General features: G+C 41.8%; 1 protein-coding gene across 13 annotated transcripts in view; it reads right to left on the minus strand.

Moving 5' to 3' along the window:
- SH3D19 (SH3 domain containing 19) overlaps nt 1-22,575 on the minus strand; it is a 179,832-nt gene that overhangs the window by 49,893 nt on the left and 107,364 nt on the right. For 8 of the 13 annotated variants that reach the window (XR_003435026.1, XM_027117159.1, XM_027117155.1 and 5 more), the window contains exons 3-7: nt 16,111-16,151; nt 10,056-10,098; nt 7,661-7,799; nt 7,371-7,533; nt 5,077-6,108 (exon numbers count right to left, since the gene is read on the minus strand). Coding sequence is in view for 12 of the 13 variants with exons in the window: in XM_027117159.1 (XP_026972960.1) it covers nt 5,077-6,108; nt 7,371-7,533; nt 7,661-7,799; nt 10,056-10,098; nt 16,111-16,151 (1,418 nt within the window). In the remaining variant the exon portion in view is untranslated. Of the gene's footprint in view, nt 1-5,076; nt 6,109-7,370; nt 7,534-7,660; nt 7,800-10,055; nt 10,099-11,489; nt 11,531-16,110; nt 16,152-22,575 lie in introns of all 13 variants that reach the window. The other 5 variants (XM_027117161.1, XM_027117158.1, XM_027117156.1 and 2 more) reach the window with 5 other exon arrangements.

Consider the following 22,575-nt stretch of genomic DNA (forward strand, 5'->3'; position numbering starts at 1 on the left):
CTGGTGGAACAGTGGTTAAGAATCCGCGTGCCAATGCAGGGGACACAGGTTCGATCCCTGGTCCGGGAAGATCTCATATGCCGCGGAGCAACCCAGCCCGTGCGCCACAACAAAGAGGAGCCCCCCCTCACCGCAACTAGAGAAAGCCGGCACGCAGCAGCGAAGACCCACTGCAGCCAACAATAAAAATTAAAAAAAAAAAAAAGAAAGAAGAGGAAAAATATGAAAATACTTGTCCCTTTAGCTGCTTTTTCAAGACAATAATGGCCATAAAATTTTCCATAAAGTAACGAGAAAAACAAAAACTCTTTTTTTTTGGCTAATACTCCTCAGTGATTCTATTTAATAGGAAATAATGCAGATACATATTTTTGAATTTGTCTAATTTAGACATATTTAGTTCATAATAATTAGCTTTTATTTGTAACCTTGAATAATATAATTGTTTAGAAAAATCACATTTTATTATTCTTAAAATTTCTACTCCTCACAGGCTGAGGAACAGTGTGGGGGGCAGCTCTTTCTCTGTGGCAAAGACAAGGGATATGCCTCCTAGTTTCTTTCATCCTAATTCTGCTTACGGTCATCTATTTGAAGACCAGCTTCCCCCATCCTCTCCTGCTGATGGAGTTCCCTCATAAAAGACCACCTTTGTTAGCATTTTTAATACGTCTTCCAAAGACACAGCATATGTACATGTAAATATGTGTTTTAACACCAACACTATAGCTAAAATACCATGAATACTATCTATACCTTGCATTTTTCACCCAGAGTACCTTGGAGGTTGGTCCATAGTAGGGGATAATAGGTGGTCTGCCTCTTTTTTAGCTACTGCCCAATATTCCATTGTATGGATGCAACCAGAATTTATTTCAGAAGTCCACTGAAGGCAATTTCCAACATTCTGTAGACGTCCTTAATCTGGGTTCCAAGAATAGGCCCTTGAAGCTCTGGAAACTGTACCTCCAACTGTGCATACGTGTGCAAAAGGGTTATTTTCAAGGGAGAAAAAAGATTCATAGGCTAACTGAGCTCTGTGATCCAGAAAGGGTTAAGAGCCCCAGTGTCATAATTTCCTCTATCACAGACTCTTTGCTCTTGCTTCTATAGAGAAAACACAACTACCTGCAAAAGCATCTCCTAACCAAGTCTAAGGAAAGTCCATGGCATCTTTCTCTACTTTTATTTGCAGTGTTTACTCTGCCCTCCTTCCAGCCCCCTCACACCTGCTGCCCCTTTACACCTATAGCCACATGGTCTTCATTACTGGGTTGGGAAAAACACTGATGATAATGTAGTTTTCTGCCCATTACCTGTCTCCAATAATATGCTTGTCATCATAATTAGTTTCACCATCCTTGGCTAGCTTTTCTGTCATTTCTGTCTTTCTTTCCCTTGAGTTCTGTTAATAGCAGAAATTGGCTGCTACACTATCATTCTGGTCTGTGTAATGGGGTTGACAGCAGAAGTATTCTGCTTTTTTGACACCTGGGTATGATTTGTAAAGGTGTGAAGACGAATTGCTAATGCTTCTCAGCTCCACTACATTAACCTGGAAGGCATTCTACCTAAGAAATGAATCCAATATTAAATTGCCTGTTTTATGAGTTTCCCTTTAATAATTTTTCTAATCCTTACAGTGTTTTCATAGCTTCAGTATTTTCTGATCTCTATTTCCTGAGATTAATATGGCAACTTCATTTTATGAAAACTACTTTTATTGGATTTTCTTTATTTTTTGAGGGAAAAGAAAAAGAAGGAAAGACATATCTGTGAGTTTCTCTCCTTTCTCCTGTGTTCCTCCCCCAGTTTTTGGCTGATGTCAGGACGATTAAGCAAGCTTTCACCAAAAGACCATAACCCTTTATCTACAAGACAATGCTATTAATACACCATCAAAGTCACAAAGCCTTAGAGCATGGGGAATATAGTTAATAATACTGTAATAACTTTGTATGATGGCAGATGGTAACTAGACTTATGGTGATCCTCTTAAAATATCAACTCACTAGGCTGTGCACATGGAACTAACATAGTGCTGTATGTCAATTATACTTCAATTAAAAAAATGTGTAGCTCCCCCACCGCAAAAAAGTCACAAAGCCCCAGTCAGTAAACAAACAAAAATTCCCTCTGCATTTGGAGGAATTCAGAGGTGATCTTGAAGGCCTCTGGAGGGCAATAAGCAAGGAAGCAACAAGGTCCAATGTACACGCTAGAAAAATCCGTTGGGTAACCATGATATGATGATGGGTTTGAGGCAGAAGCAGAGGCTCAATTTAGGAGGCTACTGCAGGAATCTGGGCCTAAAGATTAGAAAAGTGGGCCAGCAGCAGGAGTGATGAAAACTAGAGGAAAATTTAAGAACTATTCAGAAAATAAAACCAGCAGGACTTGACCACTAACTGGATGTGAAGGACAAGAAGTAAGAATAATGACTACCACTTATTGAGCACATACCATGTTTCAGACAATGTGATAAGGCTTCCCTCCATAATCATATTTAACACTTGCAATGCCTCCAGGAGGAGTATTATTACCGTGTTTCAGACAATGTGATAGGGCTTTCCTCCATAATCATATTTAACCCTACAATACCTCCAGGAGGAGTATTATTATCGTGTTTTACAGACGAGGAAACCGAGGCATTGTGGAGTTAAGTAAATTGCCCAAGGTCACATAGCATTTAAGTGGTAGACCCCGACCTGCCTGACTCTAAGTCCAAACAGCTAGTCACTGTGTGTGAGAGGTAGGAAGGCTCAAGGATGATGGATAGGATCCTTTGGGAAGAGAAGCAGGTTTAAAAAGAAGACAGAGTGGACTTCCCTGGTGGCGCAGTAGTTAAGAATCTGCCTGCCAATGCAGGGGACATGGGTTAGAGCCCTGGTCCGGGAAGATCTCACAGGCCGCGGAGCAGCTAAGCCTATGTGCCACAACTACCGAGCCTGCACTCTACAGCTCGCGAGCCACAACTACTGAAGCCCGCGCACCTAGAGCCCGTGCTCTGCAACAAGAGAAGCCAGTGCGATGAGCAGCCCACGCACCGCAACGAAGAATAGCCCCCGCTCGCAGCAACTAGAGAAAGCCAGTGCGCAGCAACAGAGACCCAACGCAGACAAAAATAAATAAAATAAATAAATTTATAAAATTAAAAAAAAAAGAAGACAGAGTGTTCAGTTCAGGATAACTCCACAGGTAAGAGCAATGGTTAAAGTCAGGTGGGGCAAACAAATTAGACCTTTTGCTGAAACACTGCCTCAGTAATTAAACATTGTGCAAGGAAATGGTAGAAATCAAGAAACAGAAAAGGCTGAGTAGGAAGCACGATACTGTATTCATGTTGATGTATACTGCTGACCTTCCTTTTTGAAGATGACTGTAATTATCTGCTTGATGACACAGAATAAATTCTCAGCAATTATTAACCAAGGTGCCATTCCCACAGAGTCTAGCAGCGTCTACAGAAGGTGGTTATTATTTTGGCTTGTACTGTTTCCACCCCTGAACAGCCTGCGGCTGTTGGATCTACCCCTCCCTGTCCTACTCTGAACCCTGTTAACACCACAAGGGTTTAAGTAAGAAAATGGTATAACAAAAACTTGAAAAGTTTTTAATGTGTTGCCTGGTTTAAGGATTCGTGAAAATGCTGAGTACCAACATGATGGAGTGAACATTAAACTAGACTTAGAAAGAAAAGACGGACTTTGAATCCTGCTTTGGAAAACCGAGTAATTACCCTTTGATCTCTCTCAGTCTCATTTTCTTCATCTGCAAACTGAGGCCAATGATGCCTTGTAAAGGGTTAGGGTAAGTATTAAATTAAATAATGTATGTCTGGACATCTAGCAGAGGGTCTGGAGCTAGGCAGAAGTTCAATATATCCTAATGTTTTTCTTTCCACTCCTTATGGACAAGAGGCATGCTATAGCCAGTTACAATGTTGTGTGCATGATAAATATTTAATAAATATGTGGTTGTTATTTAAAATATGCCTGTACTTAGCAGAATTTGGTTTTGAATCACAGAGCTTATATCATTTTGATGCATGTTAAACATTTAGAAGATGACAGCTAACCTTTTGAAAATACTATTACGCTTACATGTTCATAAATTCTGCCCAAGTAAGTAAACAGCAGTGAAAGGAATCTTAGCAATGACAAGTACAGCAGTTTAGTTTGACAAATCGAAGATAAGCTTTACCATCACACTCTCCATTTGAACAGTGTGAGGAAAGAAAACATACTCTCTGCCTCTTGGGAAATCTAATTGTCCCGATCTTGGCAGGAAACTTACAACTGTTGTAGTTTATTTACAAAACTTTCCATTCCCAAGGGAAGGTGTTCTGTGAAGATTATGGAGCAACATATGGCCGGGTTTACTGCTCCTGCCAGAGTCCTCCGCAGGGCTGGCCCCTTTCCCGGCACTCCCGTGGGGCTGGCTCCATCTGAGGAGCCCTTCTGGGGCATGACTTCCCCACTCTGAGAAGTTTCCCTCTCTTCCTCCTAATGCTTGAATCTCCACCTGCCCGAGGAGGGAGCCGGCCTCTCATCTAGTTAAGTCCCTGGTCCCAGTCTGCTTATGTCTGGCTCATGTGAGAGTAATCAACACGTGTGCCTCCCTCTTTCTCCGTCACCATCTCCCCATCCCAGATTTTCCCTTCGCTCTGATTCCATCTCCCACCCGGCTCCTTGTTTCTTTTTTTTTTTTTGCGGTACGCGGGCCTCTCACTGCTGTGGCCTCTCCCGTTGCGGAGCACAGGCTCCGGACGCGCATGCTCAGCGGCCATGGCACGCGGGATCCTCCCGGACCGGGGCACAAACCCGTGTCCCCCGCATCGGCAGGCGGGCTCTCAACCACTGCGCCACCAGGGAAGCCCCGGCTCCTTGTTTCTTAATCTCGCTGTGTTTCTCCCTGTCTCTACACATCCACACACACACACGTCCACATGCACGCATGTGCACACACATGCACGTCCACGCCTCAATAACTTATTGCCAGAAACGCAAAGAGCAGCGCCACTTGAGATGCCCTATGATGAATTTAGATTGCCCTCCTCTTCTGAGTTTTACTCACCCAGAACCATCTCTGAATCAATAGAGTCTTCAGCCAGGTTCCCAGATGGGGCGGGTAAAACCTCATCGTCAAAGCTGATGAGGTCGATGTCCCCCGGAGGCTTGCTTTGCAGAACCGGGACTGGGGGGCTGGCCGGGGGTCCTTCTCCCAGGGACCTGAACGCTTTGGCTTGGGACGCCACGGAGAGTCGGGGAGGCACAGTGATGGGTTTCAGCAAAGCCGCAGGGTAGGGGGGCGCTTCTGAGGCCGCAGGGTAGGGGGCCACTCCTGCAGAAGCTGATTTCTTGGGCAGCAAAGGCCGAGGAGCCGGAGTCGGGGCTTTCTTCCCACTGGCGGGGCTCTCGGCCATGGACCCTCCTCCCAGACTCTCGGGATTAACACTTCGTATGAGGCCAGGATTCGGTTTCTTTGGCAATTCGGGTTTGGTTGCAGGGACGCTCCCTGCTTCTTGCGGTGGAGAGTGTGGGGTGAGGCCTTCCCTAGAGGCCCCCCGGAGTCTGTTTGTGGTCCAGGAGTCCCAGCCTCCAGAGGCTCTGTCAGCTGCCGGTTTGGGAGCCACGGAGGGTTTCCCTGAGGCAGGAGCAGGCCTCGGGGGGACTGTGCGGGGGGCAATTTCTGGCTTCTTGGGCAGTCCCACGCTTTCCGCATTTGTCTGACCCTCAAGTGCTTTGATCCTGGAAACGATGGTATTTGGGCTCCGTTCTGCGTTCATAATGTTCATCACTGCCTGACTGTCCGAGTGGCCGGTATCGTCCCACAGAGGCTGGGGCCGGCTCGGGGTTGCCTCCTCTGGCGTGGCCGCGGGGCTGCTTTTCTGGGGGTCCGGCTCTTTAACGTGAGGCTCTCTGGCCACTGGTCTGAGGTTGCTTTTTGATCTTGGTTTGGGCACTGGACATCTTGTAGCACTGGAGTTTTCTGGACAGCTCTGTTCTTCAGAAATATCAAAGACTATTAAAGGCGTCTCGTCTGTCGGAGGATCGCTGGCTGAGGCTGCTGGGGAAGGCAGGAGAGGTTTCAGAGGTGCCGGCAGTGCTGACAAGACCAAAACGAACAGACGCGGCCGTGTTATAATTTCAAAGAAAAAGGATACACAGAGTTTAACAATAGACATGTAGACTATCAAGAGATTCTGGTTTCCTTCCTTAGGAAAAAGTAATTCTAAAATCAATGGAGAGATGTTTATATTCAGCTTCCTGCAGGAGGGTTCTTCACATTATATTTATTCATATAGAAATATTCATTATATAATATTTTATTTTTATTTATTTTTTTGTCACACTGTGCAGCATACACGATCTTAGTTCCCCGGCCAGGGATGGAACCCGTGCTTCCACTGCAGTGGAAATGCAGAGTCTTAAGCACTGGACCACTGGGGAAGTCCCTATATAATATTGTAAAACACCATTAAATTCCTGATTCTCAGTAGACTTATCAATGACCATTTCTCTCTTGTCAAAATTCCCAAAATTCTTGCTTTACTTTTCCAGAGTAACTTACTCTCATTTGTTATCTTAATATAATGCTTTTTAAAAGCCTAACAGGACAACCACTTTTAGCATCCTATCAAGTTAAGTGCTAGATATAACAGCTTTCTCAATGGGAATAAAGGGCACCAGCAGTATGAGTTAAAAGGATGATGAGTTAAAAGGATGAGTTAAACCATGAGTTTAATGAGTTAAAAGGATGATGTTTTGGGGACTTCCCTGGTGGCGCAGCTGTTAAGAGTCTGCCTGCCAATGCAGGGAACACGGATTCGAGCCCTGGTCCAGGAAAATCCCACATGCCGCGGAGCAACTAAGCCTGTGCGCCACAACTACTGAACCTGTGCTCTAGAGCCTGCAAGCCACAACTACCGAGCTCACATGCCACAACTACTGAGCCCGCGCACCTAGAGTCCGTGCTCCACAACAAGAGAAGCCACCGCAATGAGAAGCCCGCGCACCGCAATGAAGAGTAGCCCCTGCTCGCCACAACTAGAGAAAGCCCGCACGCAGCAACGAAGACCCAACGCAGCCAAAAATAAAATAAAGAAATTTTAAAAAATAATAAAAAAAGATGATGTTTTTGTGATATGAACTAGGGTGAACCCCAGAGATTGGGGCTGCGGCTTGTGAGGATGAAGAATGGCCTGTTATAATAATCACAGCAAACCCAAATAAAGCAAGCACACAGTGATCACGACGACTGGGAAGCAGAGCTCAATGAATTATGCACAAATCGCAAATTATTTTAAAGGCAGGAGCCTACTGACTACTTCCCCTAGAACTAGGTCAGAATTAGGGAAGACAAATTACTTGCATTACTTTGAGGCAGATGGTTGTCTATTTCTTCTGAAAAGTCAGTCTGAGTTGCTGAAGTAATAGTGTGCCTTGGAGTGGCAGCAGCATTATTATTATTTGTAGTGTTAACTTGAACTTGGTTGATTTCTTTTATGACTTGTTCATACGATGGTGGGAGCTGTAGAAGGAAGGATGAAGATTTTAGACACCTATGGGTGATAGCCAAGGTGTTAACGGTCTCACTGTTCTTATCTTTGAACTTCATTAAAAATAAAATGCAGAGAGATAATGCGATGTTTACTCACCTCGGCAGGAACCAGCTCACTGGGCCTCCAAGGGCCTCCTGTGGAAGATGGGGGAAATGCCAGTCCTGGGGGTGGGGCTCCTGGAAACCACGAGGTCGGCCTCAGTGGCTCAGCTGCCACGATGGTGATCTCTGGGCGCCTAGCAGACAGAAGCCTCCGTGAGATTTTACAGCCTGGTAACAAGCTATTGTCTATTTGTAAATGTTCAAAGATTCATGAAAATAACTACCACCCAAGAAAGTGACATAAGAACTGCCATAGTCACAGAAATGACCTGTCTGACCTGCACTTTTTCTAACAGTACACCGAGGCAGGCTTCGAGGGAGCATGTGACAGCCATCCTCCATGACACTGGCCTCAGAGAGTTAGAGATGTACCCTGAGTACACTTCGCTCTGCCCTGGCTGATAAGAATGAGGACCAAGACCCATACAACCTCTTCAACCCAGGGCTCTGCTATCTAGGCTATGGCACAAACACAGGGTATCATAAGACAGAAAAATGCACTGGTTGAATGGAAATGTTTAGTTTTCTGTTAATATAAAGTACATACTCTGAAATGATACTATGTATTAGAAGAACAGCGCCCTCCTCCTCACTCTACCTCTCCCCCATTCAGAATGATCTTTAAGTGTTTAGAGTTTACTTGTTCACTTCTAGACCCTGATGTGTGTGTCTGTGTTCCTGGTCAGTTTGTATAGGAATCTGATGCTTAATCTTCAATACTTGGAGCCACAGTGATTTAGTGTGGCTTCTTTCATCATTTTCTTAACCTGATTCTACGGTCTCATGTTTACACTTTATTCAACCTGATTTCCTAACAAATACCAACTGCGTGACTCTGAGCAAATCAGTCAACCTCTCTAAGCCTCACTTTTCTCATCTAACAAATAGGTATGATGATACCTCCTCTGCCTTTCTCTAGAACTCTATGGAAAATAAAAATAAAAAGCACTGCCATTATAAAAACTGTACACGTACACACACTCTCATGCTAGCCTGTGAATCAGGAGAAACTGCCCATTGATTAAATGAATTGCATTACCTAAGAACCTCTACTTATAGCTTTTAAAAATTTAAATAACAAGGATTATTTATTAGCACAAATAACTGAAATAAGAACACATATATTCAACATGAGAAAAACGATTAAACAAAGAATATGATCACCTCACAGACAAATATTATTTAAACACAAACAGTCATATATTAGAAGAGATTGGATTGACAAAGGGAAATATAAGATCTAATTATAGAGAAAAATGAGATTCTGAGATGTATGTACAGAACCCTGTTACCTATCTTCATAATCTGGAATGTACTATTCAAAGCTATTAATTGTTGCTATCTTTATGTAGGAGAGTGAGTACACTGTGCTTTATTCTTTATATTTTTATTAGTTTTCCAATATTTTCTGTAATGAGCATGTATTATACTCAGAGTTAGAAAAAGCGGTTCACAAATTGCATTTAGCCAATCCCCTCTTAGACATTATGCTAAGTGTGCCACAGTGAACTTACTTTCACTTCCCTGTGTGGAATCCAAATGAGTCATTCCAATTGTTACATAGCTTTTATCTAACTAGATAATGAATTACTAGTTAACAAATGTTAACCACTATACACGCATTAACCCTTATGACAACCCTATGAGGTAAGTATGATTAGCGCCATTTTAAAGGTGGGGATATAGAAGCTAAGAAAGGTTAAGGAGCTTGCCCAAGGTCACATGGTGAGAAACGAAGTCAGGATTTGAACTTGGCTATGTCTGACTATAAACTCCTTGCTCTTCATTAGTCAACACGATACTTTAAGAAATCTGACAGTAGGGACCATAAATCTTTCTATTTATCCACCTGTCCACACTTCCATCAATCCTATCATCCGTCTGTCTATTGGTCCTTCCTTCTATCTATCCAGTGACTCACTCCTCCCTGCTCCCCTCCATCCCTCCCTCCCACCAGCCATCTAGCCATTTTTATTCATTCAGCTATCCACCTAGTCTGCCTGACTCTTTTCCTTTCTTTATCCTTCCTTTATTCAATTTTCTATGCTGTCATCAGTTCATTCATCCATGTGACATTTACTAAGTAGCTATGAGGTACAAAGCATTTCTTTGAAGTAGTTACAACAATGCTTCCCATACAGCAGTTGCTTAATAAACATTTTTAGATTGGCTTCAGTAAATAATTACTGTCAAAAGAAGATTTTCAGGCTTGTACTGCTTCTTCTCTCAAGCGAAATCATCATTCAAACTTACAGATTAATTCAGAAAATGTACTGATGAGGCTGTAATACACTCCTTATGAGAGAGAAATATTTAACCTGCTAACTGATGACACACTTTTACTTCATAATTAGCAGAATATATGTCCTCTATTATAAATATAACCATACCTCCTATCTCGATGAAGCTCACTCTGAATAGAAGTCCGAGAAGCTATAAAAGAAAGAATACACTGATAAAGTACAAAATTCGTATATTCAATAAAGGTTTAAATTTTTATAGGATATACTATTGGAAAAAGTTAGCTTATATTTGACATCAGAGAGAATGTATGAATTTTAACATCCATAGTAGAAAAGCAAATCAAAACAATCTTTTCATATGGCATAAAGTTAATTATAGTTATATATCTGAATTGCATAAGAAAATATAGATTTCAAAAACTCCTCAAAGCACATTCCATGGTTCTGAAAAATAATTTGAAGAATGAACAGAGAAAAGACGACAGCTACTAAACAGAAATTGCATGGCAAGAGCATTATGATGACATGAAATAACAACGGGCAGAAAAAATTTTAAATATCTATTCTAATCCATATTACTACACTTTTGTAATGTTTGTTTATAACTCTATTGTAAAGAGAGTGGAAGTGGTCAAATTTCCATCTATTTTCTAATTTTTCTGGAGTTTTACAAGCCTTAAGTTGTTTTATTACTTACATTAAGAGATAATAATAATACATGCAAAAAGTGTTCAAAGCACTTTTATAAAAATGTTTATAGCAGAGAGTAGTATTGTATTTGCAGCACTAACTCTTCCCTTAAACCTCAAACTCAAAAAGCTAGATGGTTTAAGTTTTTTCCAAATTTTATTTTAAAATTAAATTATGTCTTAACCAGATGACCCGGAAAATGTGTCACATATGGGATCACATATTACACACATGTGTAATAAAGAACAGTATTTCTATTTTAAGGAGCACATTTAAAAGATACCTTTCAAAAAAAAATCTTCAAATACTATACTGTAAAAATTTGTGGACAAAGGGGAATTTGTTTCAGATATAAACTACTTCTACTTTCCTATGTCTCCAATACTCTACTTTTTCAATTCTTCTGACTTGAAAAGGTTGAAGGTATGAATCTTTTCTTTCTTCCTCCTATTAAGTTCTGGTTCTCTCTGAACAAGGAGGATGCCAAAGCTGGAAGGCAGGGGTGAAGATGGGAGGTGGGGATGAAATTTAGGCTGGGGTTGGAGCTGTGACAGTGAACCTACGTGGGGTTAGCGAAGCAAACCTGACATCTGAAACCATAACCCTTGGATCTAGAGTTGGAGAACGTTCTGTACTCATACCATCAACTGGTATGATGGACTAGCACATTTCTATCAAGAGTTAACCAAGTTGAGGTGCATTTTCTCTACTGGAATAAAGGAGGACTGAGAGGCTAAAGCTCTGAGTGGCAGGTCTGATTTGTAAGACCGGTTTCATTAAGTCAGAGGCTCACCGAGCGTGCTACAATCCCATCACCACCATCACTAAAGCCAGAATCAGCAGACACAGCACTTTTAAAAGACATCATGTTATTTATCATCACACACATACCTCGTCCACGGGGCATTTTTGCTGTGCACTATTCATGAGTGCTAAGGGAAAAAAAGATGGGGTTACAGAAGAGGAAAGGGAGAAAAAAGAGTGAATGCAGTTGCCTAAGCTCTAAAAAGAATAAGCAGCAAAACTGTCTTGTCATGCCACTGTTTCTACCCACCTCTGTGCTTCGATGGAAAAGTTGATGAACCATAGTTTCAGAGAGTAAAGAAATATGTTGCAGGCAAAGATATATCTGTACAGACCAGGATATCCACACATATAACCACGGTTAAAAAAAAAAAAAAATCTTCCTACAGTTTTTAGTAACAGTGCAAAAAAAAAAAAATCTAAAAATCATTCTGCAAAATCGATTTGCTACTTCAACAGGGATCAATTTTAAAGTATGAATAGTACTCAAAAGGTAATTCAGTAGTCAGTTTACATCTTTCAAATCAGTGGCCTTCCACTTGATTCTGCCCCTTCACCCCAGTGGTCATTAGTAACAGCACCCCAGCCCCCGGTTGGCACAGTGGTATTCCCGCACTGCGTGCAGCAGGATGAGGGGAGAGAAGGGCTCCCAGTCATGCTTACAGACCTTCTCCACACTCTTGGAGAAACACTTGCTCTCCCCTCTCCTGCTCTGATTTTTTTTTTTTTTCTCATATTCACTCATCTTTGAAATCTCTTTTTTCTCTTGATCCTTATAGAACGACTAGCACTTTTTGTCAGTTTTGAACAAGTTTAGTAGCTAGAAACACTTTAGATTTTCATGGCAGATTTTCATGTAGTGCCTCACATTCTTCCTGCTAATTTCTCAACTATCTGCTTAATCTCACTCTCACTTTCCCAGATTAAACAGATTTGATGTGGTTGTTACCAGGAGACTCAAATTTGCCCCCAGGGCCCACACAGAACATGTTCCTTTTAAACCCTGCCACACAAGGCCAGTCTTCCATGCATTTTGGATTAAGGCCGCAGAATAAAGGCAGGTTTTTCAGTCAAAGTTATATCATTTTACAGAATTATTTTCAAACTTTTCTAGTTCATATGGCTAAATTCTAAGTACAGGGCAAATTCATATTCAGCTGTTTATAAAAGACTGAGATCTGGATTTGCATTATTAGCACTAATAAAGAATTCTCCTAAGTTTCCACAGGATCATAAGCCTGGAGGGACCCCCCCCCCTTTTTTTTTTTTTAGTAAATTTCTGCTTTTAAAAAATTTTATTTATTTATTTATTTTTGGCTGTGTTGGGTCTTCATTGCTGTGCGCAGGCTTTCTCTAGTTGCGGTGAGCAGGGGCTACTCTTTGTTGTGGTGCGCGGGCTTCTCATTGCGGTGGCTTCTCTTGTTGCAGAGCACGGGCTCTAGGGGTTTGGGCTTCAGTAGTTGTGGCACGCGGGCTCAGTAGTTGTGGCAGCAGGGCTCAGTAGTTGTGGCTCGCGGTCTCTAGAGCACAGGCTCAGTAGTTGTGGCGCACGGGCTTAGTCGCTCCGCAGCATGTGGGATCTTCCTGGATCAGGGCTCAAACCTGTGTCCCCTGCATTGGCAGGTGGATTCCCAACCACTGTGCCACCAGGGTTGGAGGCACCCTTAATGATCATCCTACTCCAACCTTACAGGGGAGGAGACTGAGATCAGAGAGGGTCAATGAATTATCCCACCTCACACAGCTCATTATGGGAAGGGCTGGGAGCAGTTTGCTTCTTGAACTGAACTTTTTGTGGAGCCAGGAGAGCTGAATGCTAATCCTAATTCTAAATAATTCAAAATTATCAATTAAATGATTGTCAGAAGAAAAAAACACAAAGAAGGATTATTATATTACAAGCATCCTTGCTCCAGTGCTACCTTACCAATGAAAATCACAATAATAAAAATAACTCACTAAGTACATTTGCTTGGGACAGGGTATAAACTAGAGGTGTTTGACATGATAACAGGAACACCCAAGGAGTGGAAAGTTCAAAATGGCCCTGGAGTCAGGAAGTCTAGGTTCACATCTCAGATCTACCTTGTGAGGCCATTTAATCTCCGAGACTCAGTATCCCTACCATCTGTAAAATGGGGTTAACGCCTACCACACAGAGTGTTATTTTACAATGTAAGTGAATAGTTCCTGACTCACAGAAAGCAATAAATACTAGTTAAGTCTGTGAATTTCAAAGAATAATTTTCTCTTAAAAAGTCAATGAAAGGAAAAGCACGAACTTCCAGAAACATCCACTTAGAACACTTTCAAGATCTTTGCCCAAAATATTTAGGGCTCCCAAGAAGGAACACAAAAAGAAGGATCTCAAGTCTTGATTGGATCCAGAATCATTATGAAAGAATTTAAAATACAACCAGTTAAGGAATATAACTTTAACAATGTGATAAAGTCTTTCTCCTTGCCAAGGATAGATGACTGAGTCTGGGATAGGAAAGCAAACATTTTAATGAGTTGGCTAAGGCAAAATTTGCTTACAACTTTTTCTTATAGAATGGGCAAAAAGGGAAAACATAGAGGGAATGACACAATTATTCTTCATTCTGTTTTTACGTGGCAGCACCTGAGGATCCGTTTGGCCTTCTTGCCTAAACGTCAGGAATAAATACAACCAACACATATTTCTTCAGTGTATACAAAGTGAGTGACATATAAGAATTAAAAGATCACTGGGTTATTATTATTTTTAAAGACACCTCAAAGCAGGCGTTTTCCCTGTTTCATCTCCTCCTCCCTCCCTCTCTCCTAGGGCCCTGCTTCACTATTTCCTCTCTTCTCCTGCTCCAATCTGGTCTCACCCCTAGTTCCTCCCTCCCCAAGTCTCCAGGCTTCCTCATCCTACACAGTGTATAAATGTGCCCAGATTTCCTCTCTGCTTGACCCTCCATCCTTCTCCTCCTGTTTACCACCACGGTTCATGAAAGAGTAGCCTACTCAGCTGCCCCAACCTCACGAGCTCCATTCATTGTTGAAATGAAGTGTGGCTTCCAGCTTCAACGTTCTCCTGAACCTGCCCGCTCCAAGGTCACTGCTGAGCACCGCACTCAACGGCCTATTCTCAGCTCCTGTCATCTCACCTGCTGCAGCATTAAGAGCTATTTGTGGCTCACTCATTCTCTTTGAAAACCTCTCCCCCCTTGACCTCTAACATATAGCTGTCTCCTAGTTTTTCTATTACTGGGATCATTCTTTTTCAGCTTTTTTTGGCCCACTCCTCCTTAGCTGCCTTCTCCTAAGCCTTGCAGGGCACCGGGGCCTCAGTGTAAGCAAGTGCCATGCTGAAGGACCTACGGGAACTCAGGAACGGATTACAATCCCCAACAAATCCCTTCTGAAACCCAAGAGGGAGGAAAGGTAAGAAGCCAGGGAACAAAGGCAGGGGCCCGCAGACAGGACTCGGTGAGAGGACCTCACGCCTCTCTGGCCCTATGGAACCTTAAAGGCACAGCTTGATCTCTGACATCAATATTTCCTAAGATTCTGTCTTTTGTCACCTTCTCTATTCTCTTGTTTTTTTTCTTTTTCTTTTTTGCCTTCTCTGTTCTCAACACTATCTCCTTAAATACTGAGCGACTCCCAAGGTTTTCCCTATAACCTTAATTACCCTGAATTGTATCTTCAGCAAGAACATCTTGTCTAAATTCCAAACCCTACTTTCCTTTTTAAATTCCCTCCCTGCCCCATCTGCCCCTTTCTCCCCAAGGGCTCTAAGGCATATAAAGTTACCATGAATTTTTCATTTTCATATATGAATTCCCATCGATATCCACTGTGGCATTCCCACACCTTCATAATTCACCACCACCAACAAAAAATTAAACGTGGGAAAGCGTGGAATATCTTTCTGTGTTGCCACCTGACAACTTTTTCACTGCAATGGCTCAAATGCATGCTCTTCACACCTGTGGAGATCCTAAATTCATACTAAATATTATAACTTATGTTTCTAGAAATAGGATACATTCTCCTCAGGGTGGTGACCTCAGCTCAAAGAATGCGAAGAACATTTAATGTCCCTTTCTTATCTTTTAAAAAATAATAACAGCTAATCCATGTGTTTTTTGGAAAAGGGACATTCGCAGAGCCTTTGATTAAAAAGAATGTTGAACTCCTGCACCAAAAGCATGTTATAAAGCTTTAACCAAGAAGTAAAGTCAGAAAGTATGAACGCGCCATTTTAGAGAGAATTCTGTTACAGCACTTCTAGCATGTATGTGGAAGTGTGAGCTGATCTCCATAAGCATTTATTTACAGAGTCAAATTAAAATACTGTGGAAGTAAATCAATAACAAAGGACAGGGTTTGATATTTTTGAAACCCATCAGATGTCTCCACCTATAGAAAATGGTTACATACAATTTATATTAGATCATTAACATTGACTACATAATATAGTGTTTTTTTTTTGTAACAGCTTAGTTCTCTAGAGAAAAATATTGTTCTGAAGAACTCGCTTATCAATAAACAGAAGTTGAAAAGAACGCTGAAAACCTAGCTGCTTGTCTGAAATGGTTTATTACTCCTCAGGAGAAGCTACTCTTGTCAGATTCTTTGTAAGATTCATCAAATACAATCACTTGCTGGAAATCTAAATCATCATTCAAAATTATTGCAGAGGAAAATACAGAGCAGGAAGAAACAAACTTACATCTCTTGATTACTGCTCTAATGGATGACAAGGGTCCTTGGCTAGAAAAAGAAAGAAAGAAAAATTATTACCCATTGATTAATCCTTTTAAAGAAGGATTACTTACAATGCCAGGTCATTTCTGGGACTCAAATGGCTCCAAGCAGCAAGTTTGATACATGAGTTACTGGTCTATCCTATTTAAGAAACATAAATTTTAAAACTTTTCAAATTGCCTTTGATATTTAAGATGCTTTATGGGAACTGACGAGGCTGGTGAGGTGTCTACGGCGTAAATAAAATTTTGCCTTAAGCTTGCTTTCATAGCTATCTACATACTGAGTCTTCCAGTGAACTTCTGGACACTACTTGAAATCAGGTAGAAATTACATGGTGCCCCAAAGAATTCTGACCCCCCTATATCTCTTTTGTGTTTGAAATCAGAATTCTTGTCTTCTCATATCAGATCAAAATAGATCATTTTTCGAGTCAATTTGACCTCAGGACCAACAGCATTTCTTTCAAAGATTAGAATTAAAAGTATCACCACCTAAAAATAGAAGTCTTCTGCTTGCTTTGAGTTTTGTTCAATAGCTGGTTGGTCCTGGCTACCCCGGACTATGTGACCTTGGGCGAGTCACAGAAGCCTTCTGAGCCTCACCTTACTCACTGGCCAAAACTCTCCAGCCGCAAAGGTTAGTGCTTCTAGTTTGCAAGGTTGTTTGCTCATTTGTTTCTTGTCTTTATTCAAACTAGCTGGATTAATTATCTTTGGAGTCATTTAGAAAAAATATACAACCATGAACTTTTAATGATGTGATTTAGGGAAAAAAAAACTTGTTTATAAATTTTTTTTTCAGAATGGTTTTAAAAAAATTTATACTTATTTTTGAATTTGTGCTCTTTTAAAGTTTATGCTTGTGGTAATCTGTATAAATCCTCTTGCCAGTTACTTAGGTAGATAAGATAAAACTTCAGGAAGATACAATGATATATCAGTTCATTTTATGGGAGGGATACTTTAAGAATATAATATTCTGACAGACAAGAAAAAAAAAAGCTCCAGGAGGTCTCCAATATTATGAAGCTAGGATCGTAATATAAAAATATAAGTATTTTCAGCAATACTTATTTTTTTTAAAAGGTTCTTGAAGTCTTTCTGTAGACAACTACTTAAAAAAATTATATAAGGTAACACCAGAAGAGGCAACAGCACTAAAATGCAAATAGGATGACTGAAGTTTTCAGAAGAAACTTCTTGGTGTAAAAGTGCAGAGACTGCGTGTTAGTATTATGTTGACTCAGGTACAGTAATTAAAAAGATCAGAAACAGTACTTAGAAGCAGGGCTCAAAAAGCCAAAGTTTAGGGGACTTCCCTGGCGGTCCAGTGGTTAATACTCTGCGCTTCCACTCCAGGGGGCAAGGGTTTAATCCCTGGTCAGGGAACTAAGATCCCGCATGCCGTGTGGCAGGGTCCAAAAAAAAAAAAAAAAGCAATGCAAAGTTTCATGTATGTATCCAGGCAGGGTATAAGGGATGTTATTGAATGTCTCCACTGATCTGAAGGGATGTTACAACACTCTGTTACCTTTGTGAAGGAGAAAGGTATATTGACTAGGGTGGAACACGGTAGGGGTCATTTGGGTTGAACTGTTTCCTCCCTAAAAAAGATACGTTGAGGTCCCAACCCCTAGTACCTCAGAATGTGACCTTATTTGGAAATAAGGTCTATACAGATGTCATTACTATAGTGAAGATGAGGTCATACTGGAGTGGGGTGGGCCCCTAATTCCAATGAAACTGGTGTCTTTAGAAGAAGACCATGTGAAGACACAGACGCAAAGGGAAGACGCCACGGAGGTGGGGAGACAGGGATGCAGCTGCAAGGCGAGGAACACCGAAGACACTGGCAGACCCCCAGAAGCTAAGAAGAGGCAAGGAAGGACCCCCTGCGGCTTTCAGAGGGAGCGTGACCCCTCTGACGGGCTGGATTCCAAACTTCTAGACTCTAGAACTGTGAGACAATAAACTTCTGTTGTTATAAGTCACTCAGTTTATAGTATTGTTAGGGCAGCTCTAGGAAACTAATACAGGGTGGCCTTCAGGGGTGCTGAGTAGGTGTGATAATTCGTGGCGCTGTACACTTTGTGTATTTTTCTGTATGTTATACTTTAATAAAAAGTTGTGTGTCGGGGGTGGAAACTTTGGCACAAAATAGAATTTTGACTGAGGCCAGCTCAGGTTCTACAATTCAAGACTTGCAGCATCATGTTCAGGCTAGATCTAAAAACCAACCAAACCAAGCAACCATCTTATGTCTAAAACAACATCTTCCAAGCTCTAAAGTTCTCCTTTAGAGGTTGACAGGTTTTGTGGAAGGGAGAATTAGAAAGAAGGCCAGTGGTCCAACACATCTCTATGGGAAGCAGTTTTGGGAGACGCTGGAGTAGCCTCCAGGCTGTGCAGTGCATACAATGTCTGTATCTCAAACATAGCTGTAGGTGCAAAATCTGGGGTTTTGAAGATGCGCCTTTATCTCCATCTTTCTGCAGAGCCCAGACTGCAGTGGAAGGTACCACTCTCTAGTCTTAAGACCTCAGAGGAATCCTCCCTCAGCACGAGCTCAGGCTCATGTCTCAGCTGGGAACATCCAGGCAGGATGGCCACCACGGGACAGTAGACACGGCCACATGACCCCTGGTCAGAGGAGGGGGCAGCAGAGCCTGTTCTGGGTCCAACTGCCCATATTCACTTTTGGCGCCTCTGCCTGTCAGCTGGTGTGACTTTGTGCAAATTAAATTACTTAGCTTCTCCAAGGCCCCTCGTTTCCTCACGTATAAAATCAAGAATAACTCAACTCCCGCATGAGGTCATTGTGAACAGTAAGAGAGAGAATCCATTAAAGCATTTGACACAGTGCCTGGAACAAAGTGTGTGTTCGTTCAATAAACGCGAGCCGCTATTAGCATGATTCATGTTTGTTCACAATCTTTAGGGCCATCACAACACATCTGACAACACATACGACCCTTGACAGGGTCTCACTTTGGGGTCTGATATCATACAGATAGTAGGCCTAACAGTTTATGTTTTTAAGAGATTTTTTTTCTTTGAGATTCACTTGCTCTCCTCTGGTTTCTGCTGTTCAGACAGAACCTGAGCCCAGGCCCCTCCATGACAAAACACAGGACTGTGAAACTGCATCTTTAACTCCATTCTAATTTTATAAGCCCACGTCCTGGCGCCTGGCAGAGCTGACCCAGATCTTTTGCCTTCTGCTCTTCAAGCACTGCTGCCCTATTATCAGGTGCCCTTGTTCTTGGTACGGCAGATAAACCCACTACAGAGTATGAGAGTCAAAGAACCTTCCAAGGGAAACGAGGGCTTGGGGAAATGGCTTTCGATCCTGAGGAGGAGAATCAAAAGTTGCGGTCAAGACAGAACTGTCTCAGGTGTGACTCCTGATGCTGATCTGTCTTCCTCCAGGACTCTGGGGTCCCCAGCTGTTCACGGTCCCCTTCCATCCTTTCTTCCCACTTTCTCCCAATAGCCCTTCCCAGGCTGTGCTGTAGGATCACTCTCTCCCACTGTTTTTGCAGAGAACCTTGCTTAGTTGTTAAGAAAGTGTCTTTAACAAAGAAAATTGCATTAAAAAAAAGTTTCTCAACATAATGAAATGAGATTTCAGCAATGAAGATGACGATGAGAACAGCTTATTATTACGTGTGCCAAACACACGATCCATTTTGAAAATGAGGAGGAAACTGAGGCTTAGAGGTTAGGGCTGCAGTCACACAGCTGGTGAGTGGCAGAGCCAGATGTGGATTCACTAGTGTCTGATTATAATCCAAAAGTCTACAATTCAGGCTTGGGTGGATGGGTGTTAAGTTTCTGAATGTTCCACTGTTCCACAAAGTTCAATATGTAAGCAAATCGCCCCTAGGCATAAAGCTGGCCCCCAAAATTTCACATTGAAGTTTCATCCAGACTCTGCAGATGACAGGAAAGAACAAAATAAAAGTTGCTAAGTATGACACTGTAATGTTGTCAACAACAGCAAACACAATGGTTGTTCTTAATCTCATCTAAGAAAATCCAATCTCTCTTTATTTTGGATCATGTTTTATCAAAATAAAACAGACTAAAAAAAATTTTTATCCAACTTTCAAAGCAACAGCTTGTTCCCAAGTTTCAATTCATTGCCCCACCACTCTCTCTGGTAAGGAAAAAAACTGTTTTCCCAAATCCAGGAGTTGCTGGATTTGGCTTGTCTGGTAAACAAATCAGAACAGTGCCTGCAAGTGCCCATCCCGCAACATCTTATAGGTTTTGGAGTTCTTTCTATGTGCAGAGGCAACTGAGTATATTTTTAAAAATGCATTCTATGTAAAAATCCTCAATAAAGGCCATGGGCATACCATTAGAGTACTAGTTAATAAAGCCATCAGCTTAACAAGGAGTTAAACTAATGTGATCTAGAGGTACAGCCCTCTAGTCAAGCTGATAAAGCTGCCAGTGAACATAAACGTTATCTCCTTGTACGTAGCATCTTCTCCAAAGGCTCTCAACATTTGGACTGATTTATCTCCACCTCCCAGCAGAAAGGTTTAACCAGATCCGTGCGATATTTGCAGGCTGGAAGAGGTATTCTGTCTTATCCATTCTCTCATACATCTAATACTTATTACATGTATAATATGTACCAGGCACCAGAAATGCCTTGAAAGCACAGACTCTGACCTTGGTGAGAAAGACAGATACTGCAACTGCTTTTCTATTAATAGTATACAGGGGTAGGCACAAGGTGCTGTGAAGGCACAGAAGGTATACATCACTCAATCTTGGGGTCCAAGGAGAGGCTTCTAACATGTGACATGTGTCTTGACTGAGACCTGAAGAATGTGTAGGAGGAAAGGTTCTAAAGAGAGAGCGTCAGGTAGCAAACCATCAGGAGTAAAGAGATTGAGCATGGTTTGAGCCCCACATTTGAAGAAGCCATAGTCAAAGATAAGAAGGGAATGGAACCCAAATGCCATGCCAAAGGATGTGGGAACATGCTACAGAGGGCAGTGTTGATGCCAGGCATGACTAGCTAGGTCAAACACTAAGAATCCATGGGTCAGGGATATGACAGCAAAGTGCTTCAAAAGCAAGTAGGAATTTGTCTGGGACATCTCCCTAGAACAAGCCCTGTTGACTGTAGCTGGTCTGTATGCACCAGCCATGATGTTTATGGCATGCCTGACATTTTTAAAGGGTTTATGAATAAACCCAGGAGTCTGGCATTACATGTCTTCTTTTTTTTTTTAACATCTTTATTGGAGTATAATTGCTTTACAATGGTGTGATAGTTTCTGCTATATAACAAAGTGAGTCAGCTATATATATACATATATCCCCATATCTCCTTCCTCTTGCGTCTCCCTCCCACCCTCCCTATCCCACCATATGTCTTGAATTGTGGGTAGATCCATATTTTTAGGAACTAAATATATGAATGATAGGGTTGACACACTCACGTTTTAAAAAATAAGTAATGAGTAGATGTAGGAAAAAGAAGATAAAAGTGAGCAAGAGGAGGTTTCTGGAAGTTCCAGAAAGGCACTGGAGAAGTCTAGGGTGTCTTATTCAAACATGCATTTATTCACGTATGGAGTTCTCACTGTGTATCTGACATTTTGCCACAAACTGGGGACACAAATATTGGTAATCAATACCCTCTTCCCTCAAGAAGTATGCAATCTTATTGACAAGATCAACAAATAAAAGATATAAACAGGATATGAAAAAAATGTTATACAAGGTATTACGGGAGTTCAAAAGAGGAGTGTCTAAGTTTAGCCCTGGGAGAGGTGAGGAAAAGACAGAGCTGATGCTTGAATAGAACTAGTGCAGGTTTTCTCACCTTTGGTACTGCCGACATTTGTTAAGGGGGCAGGGGTAGGGGGCTGTCCTGCGTATTATAGGAGGATTCGCAGCATCCCTGGCCTATATGTACCAGATGCCAAAAGCACACTCCCCCCACCCCTCTGCAGTTCTGACAACCCAAAATGTCTCTAGACATTGCCAAATGTCCCCTGGAGGAAAATTGCCCTCAGTTGGACCACTACGCCAATGGCAACGAAAAAGAGTAACAGTGTTTATACGGATGGGAAAGATGTTGGCTTTGCCATTTCCGGCTGCCAAGTTGATGGTGGCAGCAGTGGGGAATAAATGGGGCAGGGGTAGAGGCTCAATGCGAGGGAATAGGACAAAGGCAGTGATGAGAAGAGAAGAAGTAAAAGAAATTTCTAGCACCAAGAACAGTTTTAGAAAAGCGGTACTATGGCTATATCAGGTGAAAAAATTAGTCTTTCTAAGAAGGAACATAAGAAGTCAGTCATTCTATGAAAATAACCTTTTTAAGTCAGGTGTTTACAAACCGAGGATTATGTGCACGGCTTTTTTTATGATACTAATTTCAGGACTACGATAAACCTTGACTT

The sequence above is a fragment of the Aethalodelphis obliquidens genome, unplaced genomic scaffold (genome assembly GCF_003676395.1).
Source record: "Aethalodelphis obliquidens isolate GAN/ISIS:26980383/991018 unplaced genomic scaffold, ASM367639v1 scaffold17, whole genome shotgun sequence".
NCBI classification, from domain to species: Eukaryota; Metazoa; Chordata; class Mammalia; order Artiodactyla; family Delphinidae; genus Aethalodelphis; species Aethalodelphis obliquidens.